The sequence below is a fragment of the Lichenostomus cassidix genome, chromosome 14, assembly GCF_008360975.1.
Source record: "Lichenostomus cassidix isolate B80296 chromosome 14, HeHo_3.0, whole genome shotgun sequence".
Lineage (NCBI taxonomy): Eukaryota > Metazoa > Chordata > Aves > Passeriformes > Meliphagidae > Lichenostomus > Lichenostomus cassidix.
In genome coordinates this window covers 3,575,276-3,587,773 of record NC_139495.1, presented here as the reverse complement: position 1 = coordinate 3,587,773, position 12,498 = coordinate 3,575,276, and the positions used below count along the sequence as shown (strand labels likewise).

General features: G+C 46.8%; 1 protein-coding gene across 1 annotated transcript; it reads right to left on the bottom strand.

Annotated features, from left to right (window-relative positions):
• Positions 1–928: 928 nt before the first annotated feature.
• Positions 929–12,028, bottom strand: LOC146430672 (cytochrome P450 3A21-like). The gene is made up of 13 exons (XM_085074524.1): positions 11,878–12,028; positions 9,157–9,250; positions 8,555–8,607; positions 7,375–7,474; positions 6,780–6,893; positions 6,397–6,485; positions 5,551–5,699; positions 4,559–4,686; positions 3,814–3,898; positions 3,316–3,476; positions 2,674–2,900; positions 1,702–1,864; positions 929–1,545 (listed from the first exon to the last, which is right to left on the bottom strand). The coding sequence occupies exons 1-13, from the start codon at positions 11,946–11,948 to the stop codon at positions 1,447–1,449; spliced, it is 1,533 nt and encodes a 510-aa protein (XP_084930650.1). The 5' UTR covers positions 11,949–12,028; the 3' UTR covers positions 929–1,446.
• Positions 12,029–12,498: the final 470 nt, after the last annotated feature.

The following is a 12,498-nucleotide window of genomic DNA, read 5'->3' as shown; positions in this document are numbered from 1 at the left end:
CTTGAATTAGAGCCTGGTGAATGTTGCTGTGTCTTCCAGAAAAACGGACAGCTTTGATTTGGGGATTTCCAGTGATGAGGAATCCACTGTGCTGTTGCCTGTCCACTCCCAAATGCCTGAATATTCATTGGTAAAGAATGGACCTGAATTGTTGAATAAACTTGTACTCTCTAGGATTGCAGCATTTGGGTCGTGTTGCAGTTTCGTCTGCTAGACTAAAGAGAAAAGTGTGTTGCCACAGGAGAAAATTAGACCATGATCCAGCAAATAATGCCTTGGAATGAAGGATGCCAGGAGAAATTTAAGGAATGGCTTGCTTTGGCTTGCAGCTCTTGTAAAAACTTTTCCCATTTCACTAATATCTGTTTGGGTTGTTAGGTGTCAAAACCAGCACAATTTACTGGTGTGTGAAATTCAGATCTGGGAGAACCTCTCACCTGCTTTTTGGAATTGTCTATTTGTAAGGTCAGGGATGGCCTGAGCCCTTTGGTCAGAGCACCCTGCTGATGCCAGCAGCACCTCAAAGCACCTCAAACCCCATCATGACCAGTGACTAAACCCCATCCAGGGGTCTGTGGGGAAAGGCTCAGCTCCAGGCTGTGTGCAGACCATTCTCCCAGGAGCTATGACCCTCCTGCAGTGCTGTCCTCTCCTCCTGGGAGCTGCTGCTCTCTCTAATCCATCCTCTGTCACTCCAGCACAGGAAAGGCTTGGCCAGTGCTGAACTGAAGGCAACCTCTTAATCAAACTAAGAGGTGGGAGCTGGAGTGTTTGTAAAATACCCTACAAACGGGAGGGCTTGATGGCGTTAAATGAAGGATCAGATTCATTAAATTAAGTGGAAAGCAATGTACATGGATAATTTCAAGGGTTGAGGCTGAATACGGGTTTTAAATAGGAAGTGATCAGCCGCTATACACAACACAGAGCAGCTCTCAAACATTTTTAATGACAGTATTTGTACACACTTTAGTTTAATTAACACATGGCACAGGAGAGGGTTGGTAACTAGGATGTGAGTCTCACACCAGTCGTCTCAATTAGAACACATGAAATTTCAAGCATCGATACACCCAGAAGAACAGCACCCATCCCTGCCCAGAGAGGTCTGGCAGTTTGAATTTCCATCACACCTTGTTTTTCTTGGATGTGGCAGTAATTCCTTCCCTCCAGATGGAGAAGTCCCCTTAGAAGTGGATGATCGGCTCCTCATATGGATTTATTTCTTGTTTTCTGCAATCAAAATTAAGGGGACTGTGTATTGTCACTGCCCAGTGATCCACGTTACATTTCTGACAGCTCTGTTTATTAGTAAATATGTAGTAATTGCTTCCAGAATTAACTGGAGCTGCTCTTGTGTGTCTGTACGTGCAGGAGAGATTTCCTGTGATGTGTGATCCCTCATTTGCTGCAGTATTGCGTGCTGGGGGCTGACATTGCTGGGTTTCACTCCTTGGCAGACTCCGTGCTGCTCCTGGGCACCAACTTCAGAACAATTGGCTTTTCTGGTGTCAGGAGCCCCACTGAGCTCAGCTTGATGGGGACCTGCAACGGCAAGAGGGCAAACACACGTGGAGATGGACAAGTTAAATGTGCAGAGGTGAAAGGCTCAGGCACAAGTGGATCTGTAGTGCCTGGAAGTGCAGAGCATCTCAAGCTGGCAGCTGGCTCTGCCTGTGTGAGCCTCAGTGTGCTCCTCACCTGAGTCTCCTTGCAGGTCTGGAAGGTGAAATGCTGCAGCAGGGAGGCGATGGCGACTTTCAGGGTGAGGAGAGCAAACCTCATCCCGATGCAGTTCCTGGGACCAGCCCCAAAGGGCAGGTATGTGTAGGGATCTATGGAGTCCTTGTTTTCCTTACTGAACCTGGGTAATGGCATGGTTGGGGAAGAGAAATGAAGGCAGCAAAACCACAAAACCTACAGATCTTATTTATCAGAGATCTCTTGCTGGTGCCCTGCAGAGGCTTTTTTGGGATTTTCCTAAAGTGTCTCAGGGCACCCCAGAAATCGAGTGCTGTGTCTGAGCCTTTGTCCAGGATAGGCTGGGATCCCACTTGAGGGTTTGATTTTAATTTGATCCATCCAGATTAGTAGAAGTTGGAAGCAAGGTGACAATCTAGGCAACATGTGACAGGTAATTCCTATCTGTGGCATTTAGTGAGAGAGGAACCAGAAGTTGTTTTGGTTAGGAGCAGCCAGTGGCTTCAGTCTCACTGGGAATGAGAGGTAGATATCAGTTACAAAAATAACCAGCTAGGGAAGGATATCCTTGAAAACAAGGAGGGAGGGCAATTCTGGAAGGATCAAGTCTGGCATATTTAGCAGAAGCTTGTATGAAGGGAACAGGTTCAACAAGAAGGATTATACAGAGGATGGTCAGCAGTTACAAAAACTCCCCATTAACCCCCTCTCAGGAAATGCAGGAATTGGCTACAAGATCCTGTGAGGTATCAATTGCATTCTCCCAATAAGATTATGTTGTTTGAAACCCTGCTTTAAGAGCAAAGCTCATTTTCTTCTTAAAATGACATTCCCACGAGCCTGCAATTTCTCATCCGTATTGTTTGTAAAAAGATAGGAAGAACACCATTAGGAAGCTAATCAGAGATTAATGCCTAATTACTGAGGAAAAAGCAGTGTGATATTTCTTGCCTTTCATTAAGCTTTTTGTACCTTTCTGGCCTGAACTCCTCTGGGTTGGGCCAGTACTCGGGGATGTAGTGCAGGACAGAGGGTGGGATTGCGACCACAACTCCTTTGGGAATGGTCACTCCGTTTATTTCCACGTCCTTCTTGCAGGTTCTCTCAATCCTCCCCCCAAGGGGATACATCCGGAGGGTTTCATGCACTGCCATGTCAAGATATTCCAATTTCATGACTGCTTCATATGTGAGAGGAGCCTGCAGGATGACAGGAGGAAGGTGACCAGGAATGTTGGCGTGAGAATTGGATTGTCCTAAAATGACTGCAGAGAGTAGAGTGTCCCCAACCCCCACTGCCCCAGATTTGACTCAGACTCGTCAAAGAACAAAATAAAAGGTAGAAAGTGAGCAATTGGTTTCATTTTTCCACCCCTGGAATGCCTGGAAATCCACATCCTCTTGTGCATGGGTGCAGAGTATGGCAAGCAGGTTTGTGCAGTGGGGTGGCTGGAAGGTTCCAGCTGTCAAAAGAAAATCACCACAGGGCTGAGTTGTCTCACTGAGTGTCTCCCAGAGCTCCTGGAAAACCCACGGTGTTTAGGAGCTAAAGATTTCTCATTGCTCTGACTGGGCCAGGAGGGCAGCAGGGGCAGAGGCTGCTCCCCACCCTTACCTTGTTGGGCAGCACTGTGTCGATCTCCTGCAGCACCTTTTGCTGCACATCAGGGTGCACGGCCAGCTCGTAGGCCAGGTAGCCAAGGGTGTTGCTGGTGGGCTCATAGCCAGCAAAGATGAAGATGAATGCCTGGGCCAGGACCTCTATGTCAGTCAGGGCTGGGGGGAGAGGAGCAAAAGCACAGTTGGTTGATGGTCACAGCAAGGAGACATCAGGTTTGTTGGTTGTTGCAGTTGTTTTTTGATAACACTTTTATAACTACTCTGCCTGCCTGGAAAAAATCTGTTTTGTAGAGGAGGCAGGCGATTTCCTGAGTATGAATAACTGGCATGGCTGTCCTGCTCCCTGGACAGTGATCTTAGCCCTGGAGCTGGCAACAGGGGAGAGAATTCTGTCTGGAGCTGGTCAGTGGAGATGATGGTGACCTGAACACCTCCCTGTGCTCTCCTGACTCCCACAGCCCTGTTCCCATGCTGAGGATTTGGGTGTTGTTACCTTTATAGGAGTTGTTTTCTCCGCTGTTCTCCTGGCTGGGTGAGTGCTGGGATTCGATCATCAGCTGCAGGAAATCCACCCTGCCCTGGGAGGGAAAGCAGGAGAGGCTCTTTGGTCACAGGTTCCTTGCAGGGCTCAGATAAGCAGATTTCACAGCCTAAGCACAATTTGTGGACTGAAAGCATCCCCAAAATGCACACAACTTCCTTACTGAAAAACGTAACGCTTTTATTTTGGAAGCCTGTCTGTCCTAGCCATCAAGCCACAGGGTGGGAGAGCAGTACCTTGGATGAATTTGGGGAAAGGGATCTAAAATCTAAAAGGGATAATTTTGCCAGGAAGCAGCTGCAGTTTTTGAAAAGTGAGAGGAGAAAGGCACAACCCTAAAGGTGATTTTGCTGCTCGTGTGCTGCTTACTCTGCACTCTCTCATCCTCTGCCTAATCTTCTTCAGGGAGTCTCTGACTCTCTCATTACAAGTGCTGCAGACTGAAGCTTAGTCCAATTCTGCTGAGCCTTTATCTGGATTTAGCTTCAGATCACGGAGGTACAAAGTCCCCCTGAGTCTCTGCCAGGACGGGTCAGGTGGGGCTTTTCTGACAGTATTAAAATGAAGTGTTTACACTTGAGTAGGCTCAGGGTTTTGTTGAGTCATTGTACTTTGGCTTCACCCTTGATATCATCGCCCTAATTATATCTCACTTCAGTGTACTTTCTGCCACAATTGCTCTCAAATTCCCACTCACCTTGTGAGCCTCCTTTTCACGTTCCTGCTTAATTTTGGCGATGGATCTCATGAAAAAATCTACAGCATCACTGGGGAAGAAGCTTATGTTCATCTTGGCGAAGATAGGAATAAGAAATGGGAAAGCAACTGAAAAACAAATAGAGAATCAAATTACACATTGTAAATAAACCCCTCCTCATATGGGATAGCTGTGGATACTACTAGGAAATTATTTCTTTTTTTTAATTTCTTAACCTGAGAGAAGCCTGGACTTTGCCTTTTTTCCCTCTGTTTCATTCCCTTGGAATAGTTTTTGGGTCAAATGGGCACAACCAAGCTGGGTATAATCGTTCATTTAAAACAAAACCAAGGCATATTCCACCTGCTATTTCTAAGGCTCTGTTTCCTAAGCACAGATTACTTCTAGACACAACTGGAATGTGGCTCAAAAGAGAAATATTGAAAATACAGAATTCTTTTTTCAGGCTGAGCTATTCACTGCCCTGCTGTGCTTATGCAAACATTTTCAAGTCCCCTTCAAAGCATTTCCTTCATCATAGAAACTGGATCTTGATCTTCTGTAGAGATTCAGAAAATCTACAGCACCAGAACCTCCTCTGTGCACAGATCCCAACTTTCCCAGGGTTTCAGCAAGGCATCTAACCTTAATTTAAGGTCCATTGCTGCTAAGCTATTGCACTGGAGGAAATTGCACCTAATTACAGTCCCCACTCAGCACTCTCTTCCAGAAAATGCATTTCAGATAGCACTGCTCTCCTCAAGCCTCACTTGCTTCTCAATCTTCGAATAATTTCCCAGCCCTTAATTGGATATTTCTGGGTGGTTCACAAGTTTCTTGCACTGTGGATGCCAAAGGTGGAGGAAGCTTTTACCCATCTCCTGCCCAGAGTTTGAGCATGAAGCTCACAACGAGGGATTGATAAAACAAGGGCCAGCAGGACTTCATTCCTAGCAGGGGAAGTTTTCCAAGCAATGCCTGGGGCCACTTACATGACAAGATGAAGACTGGTTTAAAAAAGTCAAACTTGACCAGTTTCTTCATCTCTCTGACAAAGGGGTCTTTGGGGTTGTTCATGGAGTCAATGTTCACACCAAAGGAAGTGCTGGTGACAACATCCATGCTGTAGCTCCCAAAGATGCTGAGGAAAAGTGGAAAAAATTAGACTGTGGTTAAATATTTGGACTAAGTGAATGTGGTTTTTTTTCCTCATGCCTGTGTGACATTCAAATATAAATTCTCATGAGACCTCCTGCCTTGGGTTTGAAAAGAAAATTGGATATGTGGTACTGAACAGAACTTACAGAGAAGGGGATAGATTTTGGGGTTTGAGCCTGCACAGGTTTTGAAGTCAGAGAGCTTTTCCATGGATTTTAAAACATCATGGAGCTACAGGAATGGGTTAGTGGAAGGACAGCGTGTGGAACTTACAGCCTCAGTCCCCCAGCCATGGGGCATGTGAGGGATGAGCAGCCCACAGTGCTGTGTGGGGCACAGAGTCAGCAAACCCCATGTGCTGGGCTGGGAGAAGGTGCTGCACAGAGATCCTGAGTATATGCAGGAAAAACTGGGTTTTCCTGCCAGTCTTGGGGTTATGTTGCATCTGTGGATTCACAAAGCTGTGCTGGAGCACTTTTATTCCTATCTACCTCTAGAAAATTTCCTAACATCCAAATTAAATTTTCCCCTTTTAAATTTCCAGTCAGGCTTCCAGCAAGCCCCATTCCTCCTCCCAGAGCCCTGGCTGACCCAGGGAAAGATCTGCATTGCTGGTAGCCACTGAACCACAGCACTTTTAACAAGGTTTGCTCTGCCTGCTGCTCTAAGCAGCTACTTACTCCTTTACAGATATTGAGCTGTCCTTTTCCACTTGCTTCTGAACATTCTTCACCAAAACTTCCCCGTAGTGCTTCATTATAGAGAACATCTGTAACACAAACCAGGCATGGTCACTCCAGTACAGTACATTTTGCTCCTTCTTAGACAGCCTCATGAAGACTACAGGGAGTTTCATGAATATTTACCAATAACATCTCTCTGCTAAGGTTTTATTTTAGGACTTTTCTGGTTTAAATTAGGCATAAATTAAACAGGCCAGCTTAGCTGCCAGGCTCTGACTAAAGAAATCAGACCCCTGTGACAATCTCAGCCTGAGAACACTGCCTTCTTGACTTGGTGATTTGGTCTGTACCTGCTCCTCTGTTTTAAAAGTCTGCTTTACCTCCTTTAGTTTCCCACTGGTGAAGGTTGGAGAGAGCACAGTGCGGAGCCTTTTCCAGTGCTCATCCTCAGCCAGGGAGACAGCATTGATCAGCACTCCTGCCAGATCCGTGCGCTGCAGGGGCAAACAGGAGGTGTGAACCCCAGGAAAGAGAGCAGCCTCCTTGCTGTGGCCTGACCAACAGCCTCTCTCAGGACACACATCCAGAAATAATCCCCTTTCCAGCTGGGAGGTGCCATTCCCAGCCCCAGAGCAAGTCCAATGAGCCCAAAACCTGCATGTCAGTGTGCACCCACCATGTCACAGCCCTGCATCCAGCTGGTGGCACCTTGCAGGATCCTGTGTGCTCACACAGACCCAAATCCATCCACATTTACAGATATATATAAATATAGGTGTGAGAACAGACTGTGCCTGCTTCCTCTGGCAGCCCGGGTGTGCAGCCCCAGCTGTAAGCAGGGGAACAGTGACATGCAGTGGCCGTGCTCAGCAATCCCTACAGTGCAGCTTCTGTTCCCAGAGGATGCTTGGCATGCCTGTCTGCTCCTGGGCTTTTTCTGGGCTCTGTGGTACATCACAACACTGCTGCTCTTACCCTCCTGTTGGTGAAGGTTGTGTAGCAGTCTTTAACCAGCACAGATTTGATGATCTGGGGGTCTGTGACAGCCAGAGTGGGTTGTCTGCCATCGTAAATCCTGGTGGGGGAAGAAGAGAAGGCAGGTAAATAACCCCAGAGAACTGAAATGTAAGGCTTGGCTGATGCCCATGAAACAAAATGTGTTCAACAAATGCTCCTCCATCACCAGCCTGGCTGCACGTTTGTTTGAGAACAGAAATGTAGAAAGTAGAGATGGAAAAGGACTCCCAGACCTTTTCCCATCTGATTTTGTAAATTATAAAGGGGGATAAACACCTTCCAAACTCACTGGGAAATGAGCAGGGCTCAGTTGCTCACAGGACCAGATACTAAATGAAGCAAAGTGTCTTCACTTTCTCCCCTGACTCTCTGTGTTTTTCCAGGCACTTAAACACATTACAGTATTAGAAGGAAACTTGTTCGACCCCTTTCAGGCTCTTGAGCTGGGTGTCTGGAGACTTGGGCTGACAGCACTGAGACATCCTTGGAGATGAAACTCAGTCCTTGTTTTTGTCTTTTTAAGCTGCCAGTTCTGAATGGTTTCCTGGAACAGATGTGGATTGAGCTGATTTGTGCACTCTCCCCAGTTGTGTAAAGATATATTTTCCAGGCTCCATGTTTAAAGCTGCTATAGGAATCAGTGGATGCATCATACAAGGTTGCAGACCAAGTTATATCAGCAGTGATAAAAGCCACGGGAGGAAGTGTCTAGAGCAGAACAGCCATAGCTGCAGCAGGTGGGGATCAGCAGCACGAGGAAGTCTTTGGATCAACTCCTAAGGGAGTCACTCACATTCCTCTGCTGTTGGTAAACCAGAGGAACTCAACCTCCCAGTTCCAGATCCCACTTAAGTAAACAGTTCCGCTGCTGATTTTGTTAGGAGCAGGTGAGAGCCTTTTGTTACCAGGTTTAAACTGGTTTTCACAGCCCTGGTCAAATTAGTTTCTGTATGATGTGTCAGTGGCACAGCCCTGCATCTTCAAGGTCCAATGCAAGCCACCACCAGCACCTCATCAGTGCTCTTCTTCTCCCGTCAGGGCTGCAGGTGGAGAAGAGGAAGCTTTCCTAATGAACTTTTAATCCCCTTTGTATGGATTCTAGTTGTACTTGAAGAAGAGATCAGTGGTTCATACTCACCCCCAGACTTTCCCATATTTCTTGTAACACTCATTGTCAAATTCCAGGAAACCCTGTGGAAAGCAATTTTAAAATTGTCATGGACTATCCTGGATTGAAAGAGACCCACAAGAACCATCCAAGTCCAACTCCTGGCCCTGCACAGGACAGCCCCAAAAATCCCACCATGTGTCTGAGAGTGTTTTATGAGTGTTCCCTGAGCTCTGGCAGAGTTGATGCTGAATTATTTCTGAGAGGATGCAGTGGAGGGGATGATGCTGGAGATGGTGGTTTGTGAGGAACAGCTCTAACCTGATGTTCAGAGCTGCTTTATGAGCTTTCCTTCCCTCCAAAGCCATGATGGAGCACAGCCTAACTGCCCACTGTGCTTTGAGGGAGCTGTTTGGGAGAGCAGCTGGGAATCAGCCACCCAGGAGAGCTCCTTTGGGATTGTCCTTGGTCTGTGCCACTGAGCCTCACCCCACACTGGCCTTTGCACAGCCCTGTGTGACAGGGGAGCTGGCATTTGGAGATAACCTATCATCACCACTGTGTCTGTTCAGCAGAGCTGAGCCAGCACAGGATTGCAGGATTGCTGCTCCAGGAGAGCTCCAGGCACTCACCTTGCGATATTCCAGGCACGTCCCAAAGAAAGGCACAGGTCTTGGCCCAGGAATGCCCAGCTTCTTGAACACCCCAAATGGCCAGATGCTATACCTGTGGGACAGAAAAGACAGCAGTGTTACATCCCTGGGGAGCTCTCTGAAAGATGGAGACTGCAGCAGCATCCCTTGGGAGAGGAGGTTGATCCATGAGGTGGAAAAAAGGTAGTTCCAATGACAATTGCCCTGTAAAAAACTATTTAATGGTCATGGTAAAGCTCACACAGAGCTTCAGAGGGATTCCTTTGGTGTGAAAGCAAGTGTTTCCACCAGAGCACCTATGGAGACAGGATCTGGAAGTCTTTAGCAAAAGTCCTGAGAGGAGTTCATTGCCTACCAAAGGAGAGGCAGAAAAGGGAGCTGGAAGAAGGAACACCAAGCTTGCATGTTTTTATTGAAGAGAAATCAAAGCAGTGCCAGAAATTATGTGCCAAACAGGGCTTTTGTCAAACTGCACTTCAATTTCATTTATTGTTCTCCCTCCCTCAGTCCAGCTTTAGCTCAGTGGAAGTCTTGCCTTGATGGTTTTCTCCTTAGATTGTATTGACAGCCTTGCAGATTTCTTTCCTCTGAAGCACCCTTCCTGGCAGCTCCAAAGTTATTGCTTCTACCTCGGGGCTTTCTCTTTCTCAACAAGGGCCTGGGCTGCAGCTCTTTGAAGCTCCTCTTTGGCTGTGTTGAAAGAGCTCCTCAAAATATTTGTTTTTAGTTAGTAGCTGCAGCTTCCCAAGTGAGCAGTTCATTGCAGAGGGGATGTAAAACGGGCAAGGTTTGGCAGGGGGATGTTATCAGAGATCCTCTCCAGGCCATGAGGCAGCAGCTGCTCACCCAGGGGATGCTTATCTGAAAAGCCAAAACCTAGGCTGAGATTTAGGGAGGGATCTCCCTTACAATTAGCAATGGGTTGTTTTTTTTAATTCTGGTGACCCCAAATGAGATCAGTTCCCCCCAGCACTGTTTCTGCCAGAACAAAAAAGTAGATCCTACCTTATGGTCCAAACATGGCAGGTGGGAAAAGGGGAACTGGGTGTTTTCAGGTGAAGAAAGGCTTCACAGAGCTCAGTTTGTCAATGTTTAATCTTTTTTGTCAAAGGTTAATTCACTAGGAATCAAATGTTTGTGGATTCTCATTTGTAATGTTTACAGGTAGCCTGGGCTGAGGGAGGACCAGGAAATGTCAGGCTGGGCTGTTTACAAAACCCAGAAATACAAAGCCCAGAAATACTCTAGGAAAATAGGCTTAAACCATGTGAAACATGGCCAGGAAAATGTAGGCTAACACTCCTACAACTAAAATGTGTCAGGGTTTTCTGCAGGCTGAAAAGAACCATCCAGTGTAAAGCCAAAGAATAATCATTACTTCTTCCTACCGTGGATGTGAAGCAGAAATGTCTGATATTGCCTCAAGTGTGAACTGGAACAGTGTTGCCCCAGGTGGACAAAAAGCATCTAACCAACCTCTCTGTGTCCATGAGCAGTGAAATGTCTATTTTAGCTCTGATATCAGAGCAAAAAGATCTGGGTTTAGTCCCTTTTGCAATTACAAGTGTCTGCAAAAGGTGGAACTCTGGTAACCAGCAGCCTGAGATGGCCACAGAGTTCCTGAAATATGATAGTTTAGGTCAGGATTGAGGGTGGTTTTTTTGGCTTTGTGGTTTTGGTGTGGTTTGGGATGTTTGTTGGGTTTTTTTTTTTTTTGAGAGTCTGCCCCACACAGGCTTTTGATTGACCCAAATCACAGGAAATTATTTGAAAAACATGGCTAAAACTTCCTGAGCTTGCTGAGCTGCTGTGGCTGAAGCATTGCCAGGGCAGACAAATGGGCTGTACTGCTGAGCACCACATCCACCCTTAGGGTTTCTGGCTGGCAATGCTCTGCCTCTGCCTCAGGGTTTGTCAATCCTGCCCTGTTTGTCAATTCAGGGGCTGCCAGGGCAGGCACTGCCCCAGCAAGAGGGTTTTTTAACCAGCCCTGCTCTGCTGCAGTGCTGAACAGCACCAGCAAAGCCAAGGAAAGCATTTCCTCACTAGCACAGCTTCCCTGAAGAACTGGGGGTACATTTCTGCTGAGGGATTTTGTCTGGAAAGGCAGGAGCAGCTGGCTGACCCTCTCTGGGCTCCACTCCTTTCCCCCAGCACAGACACAGGGATGCAAATCCAACCTCTGCAGAGCATCCCTCCTGCTCCAGGGGCCCATGGGGAGCAGCTCACCTGGGCACCACGGAAGGAGTCAGGAGGAGCAAAAAGTGATGCTATGAATATTCTTTTCCTCTCTGCTGCTCTCCAGCTGTGCAGCAGGGTCATCTTCTGCTGGCTCTCCCGCAGAGCAGCCTCAGCCAGGGAGGCACAGCTGGATATCTCTGAAAAATAACCTCATGGATCATGACCCTGACTGAAACCAGCACCCTGCTGCTCACCAATGCCTGGCATCATTATTATTCAATTATTCCTTTGATGCTTAGCAGTGATCTCATAACTGGATGGGAATACTCCAAACCTTGGAGCAAGATCACACACCTGGACAGTCTTTAGACTTCTCTGCTACATCCCAGAGCCTGGCTAGATGCTGGAAAACTGAAAATCACACCCACTGTTTGCTCTTCAGCAGATCAGTTGCATGAACCAATGGCAAGAAGAGAGAAATGACAGGAGCAGAGAATCAACAAAGAGTATTTTACTCACGCTAGCAAGAGGGCCACAAAAAGAAGCAGAAGGGCCCATGTGTCTGTGGAGAAATAAGGCAGAAGGTTCATTTCAGTTCTTCTCTGACTGGCTCTGAGCTCTGCCCTGATGTGTTCATCCCACGTCTGTGGGAAAACGAGTGCTGCCCAGTGTGCAATCTTTTTTATCCAATCATAGGATTTATGGGCCCTCCTTCTGTCACAAGGGAGGAGGAGTGGAAGGCAAAGGTAGAAAAGCATGCTAATCTGAAAACCATGATTCATGTGACAAACGGGCTGAACTGTCTAAGGTTCAAATTATTTAATGCATATGTCACCAAGAATTTCAGCTAGTTTCCCTGTTGTAATACTTGACTTCCCATTGACTGATGTCCCTGGGCTCCTACACCAAACTAAATAAAAACAGGTTGCAATGAAAAGGTAAATCCCAAAGCAGGTGTCAGGGTTGGTTTACAAAAGGAAAGGAGAAGAGAAAAGGTTATTCACATATTGTATGGCAAGAAGATCTTTTCTGGCAGATGAATCAACCTTGACAGAATTTAAGATTTTGTTTGAAATATCTCTGTTTCTGTGTTGTGAAGTGCAAGCACTGCCTGAGGTGGGTGGGTTAGAAGCAGATTCT

Bases quoted from the DNA above. Each gene is read 5' to 3' on its own strand.
- LOC146430672 (XM_085074524.1), bottom strand. From the start codon at position 11,948: ATGAACCTTCTGCCTTATTTCTCCACAGACACATGGGCCCTTCTGCTT. The intron at 7,475-8,554 runs GTGAGTATGAAC...TTCCCCCACCAG, and splicing joins AAATATGGGAAAGTCTGGGG to GATTTACGATGGCAGACAAC. The intron at 4,687-5,550 runs GTAAGTGGCCCC...TTTGTTTTTCAG, and splicing joins ACCAGTCTTCATCTTGTCAT to TTGCTTTCCCATTTCTTATT.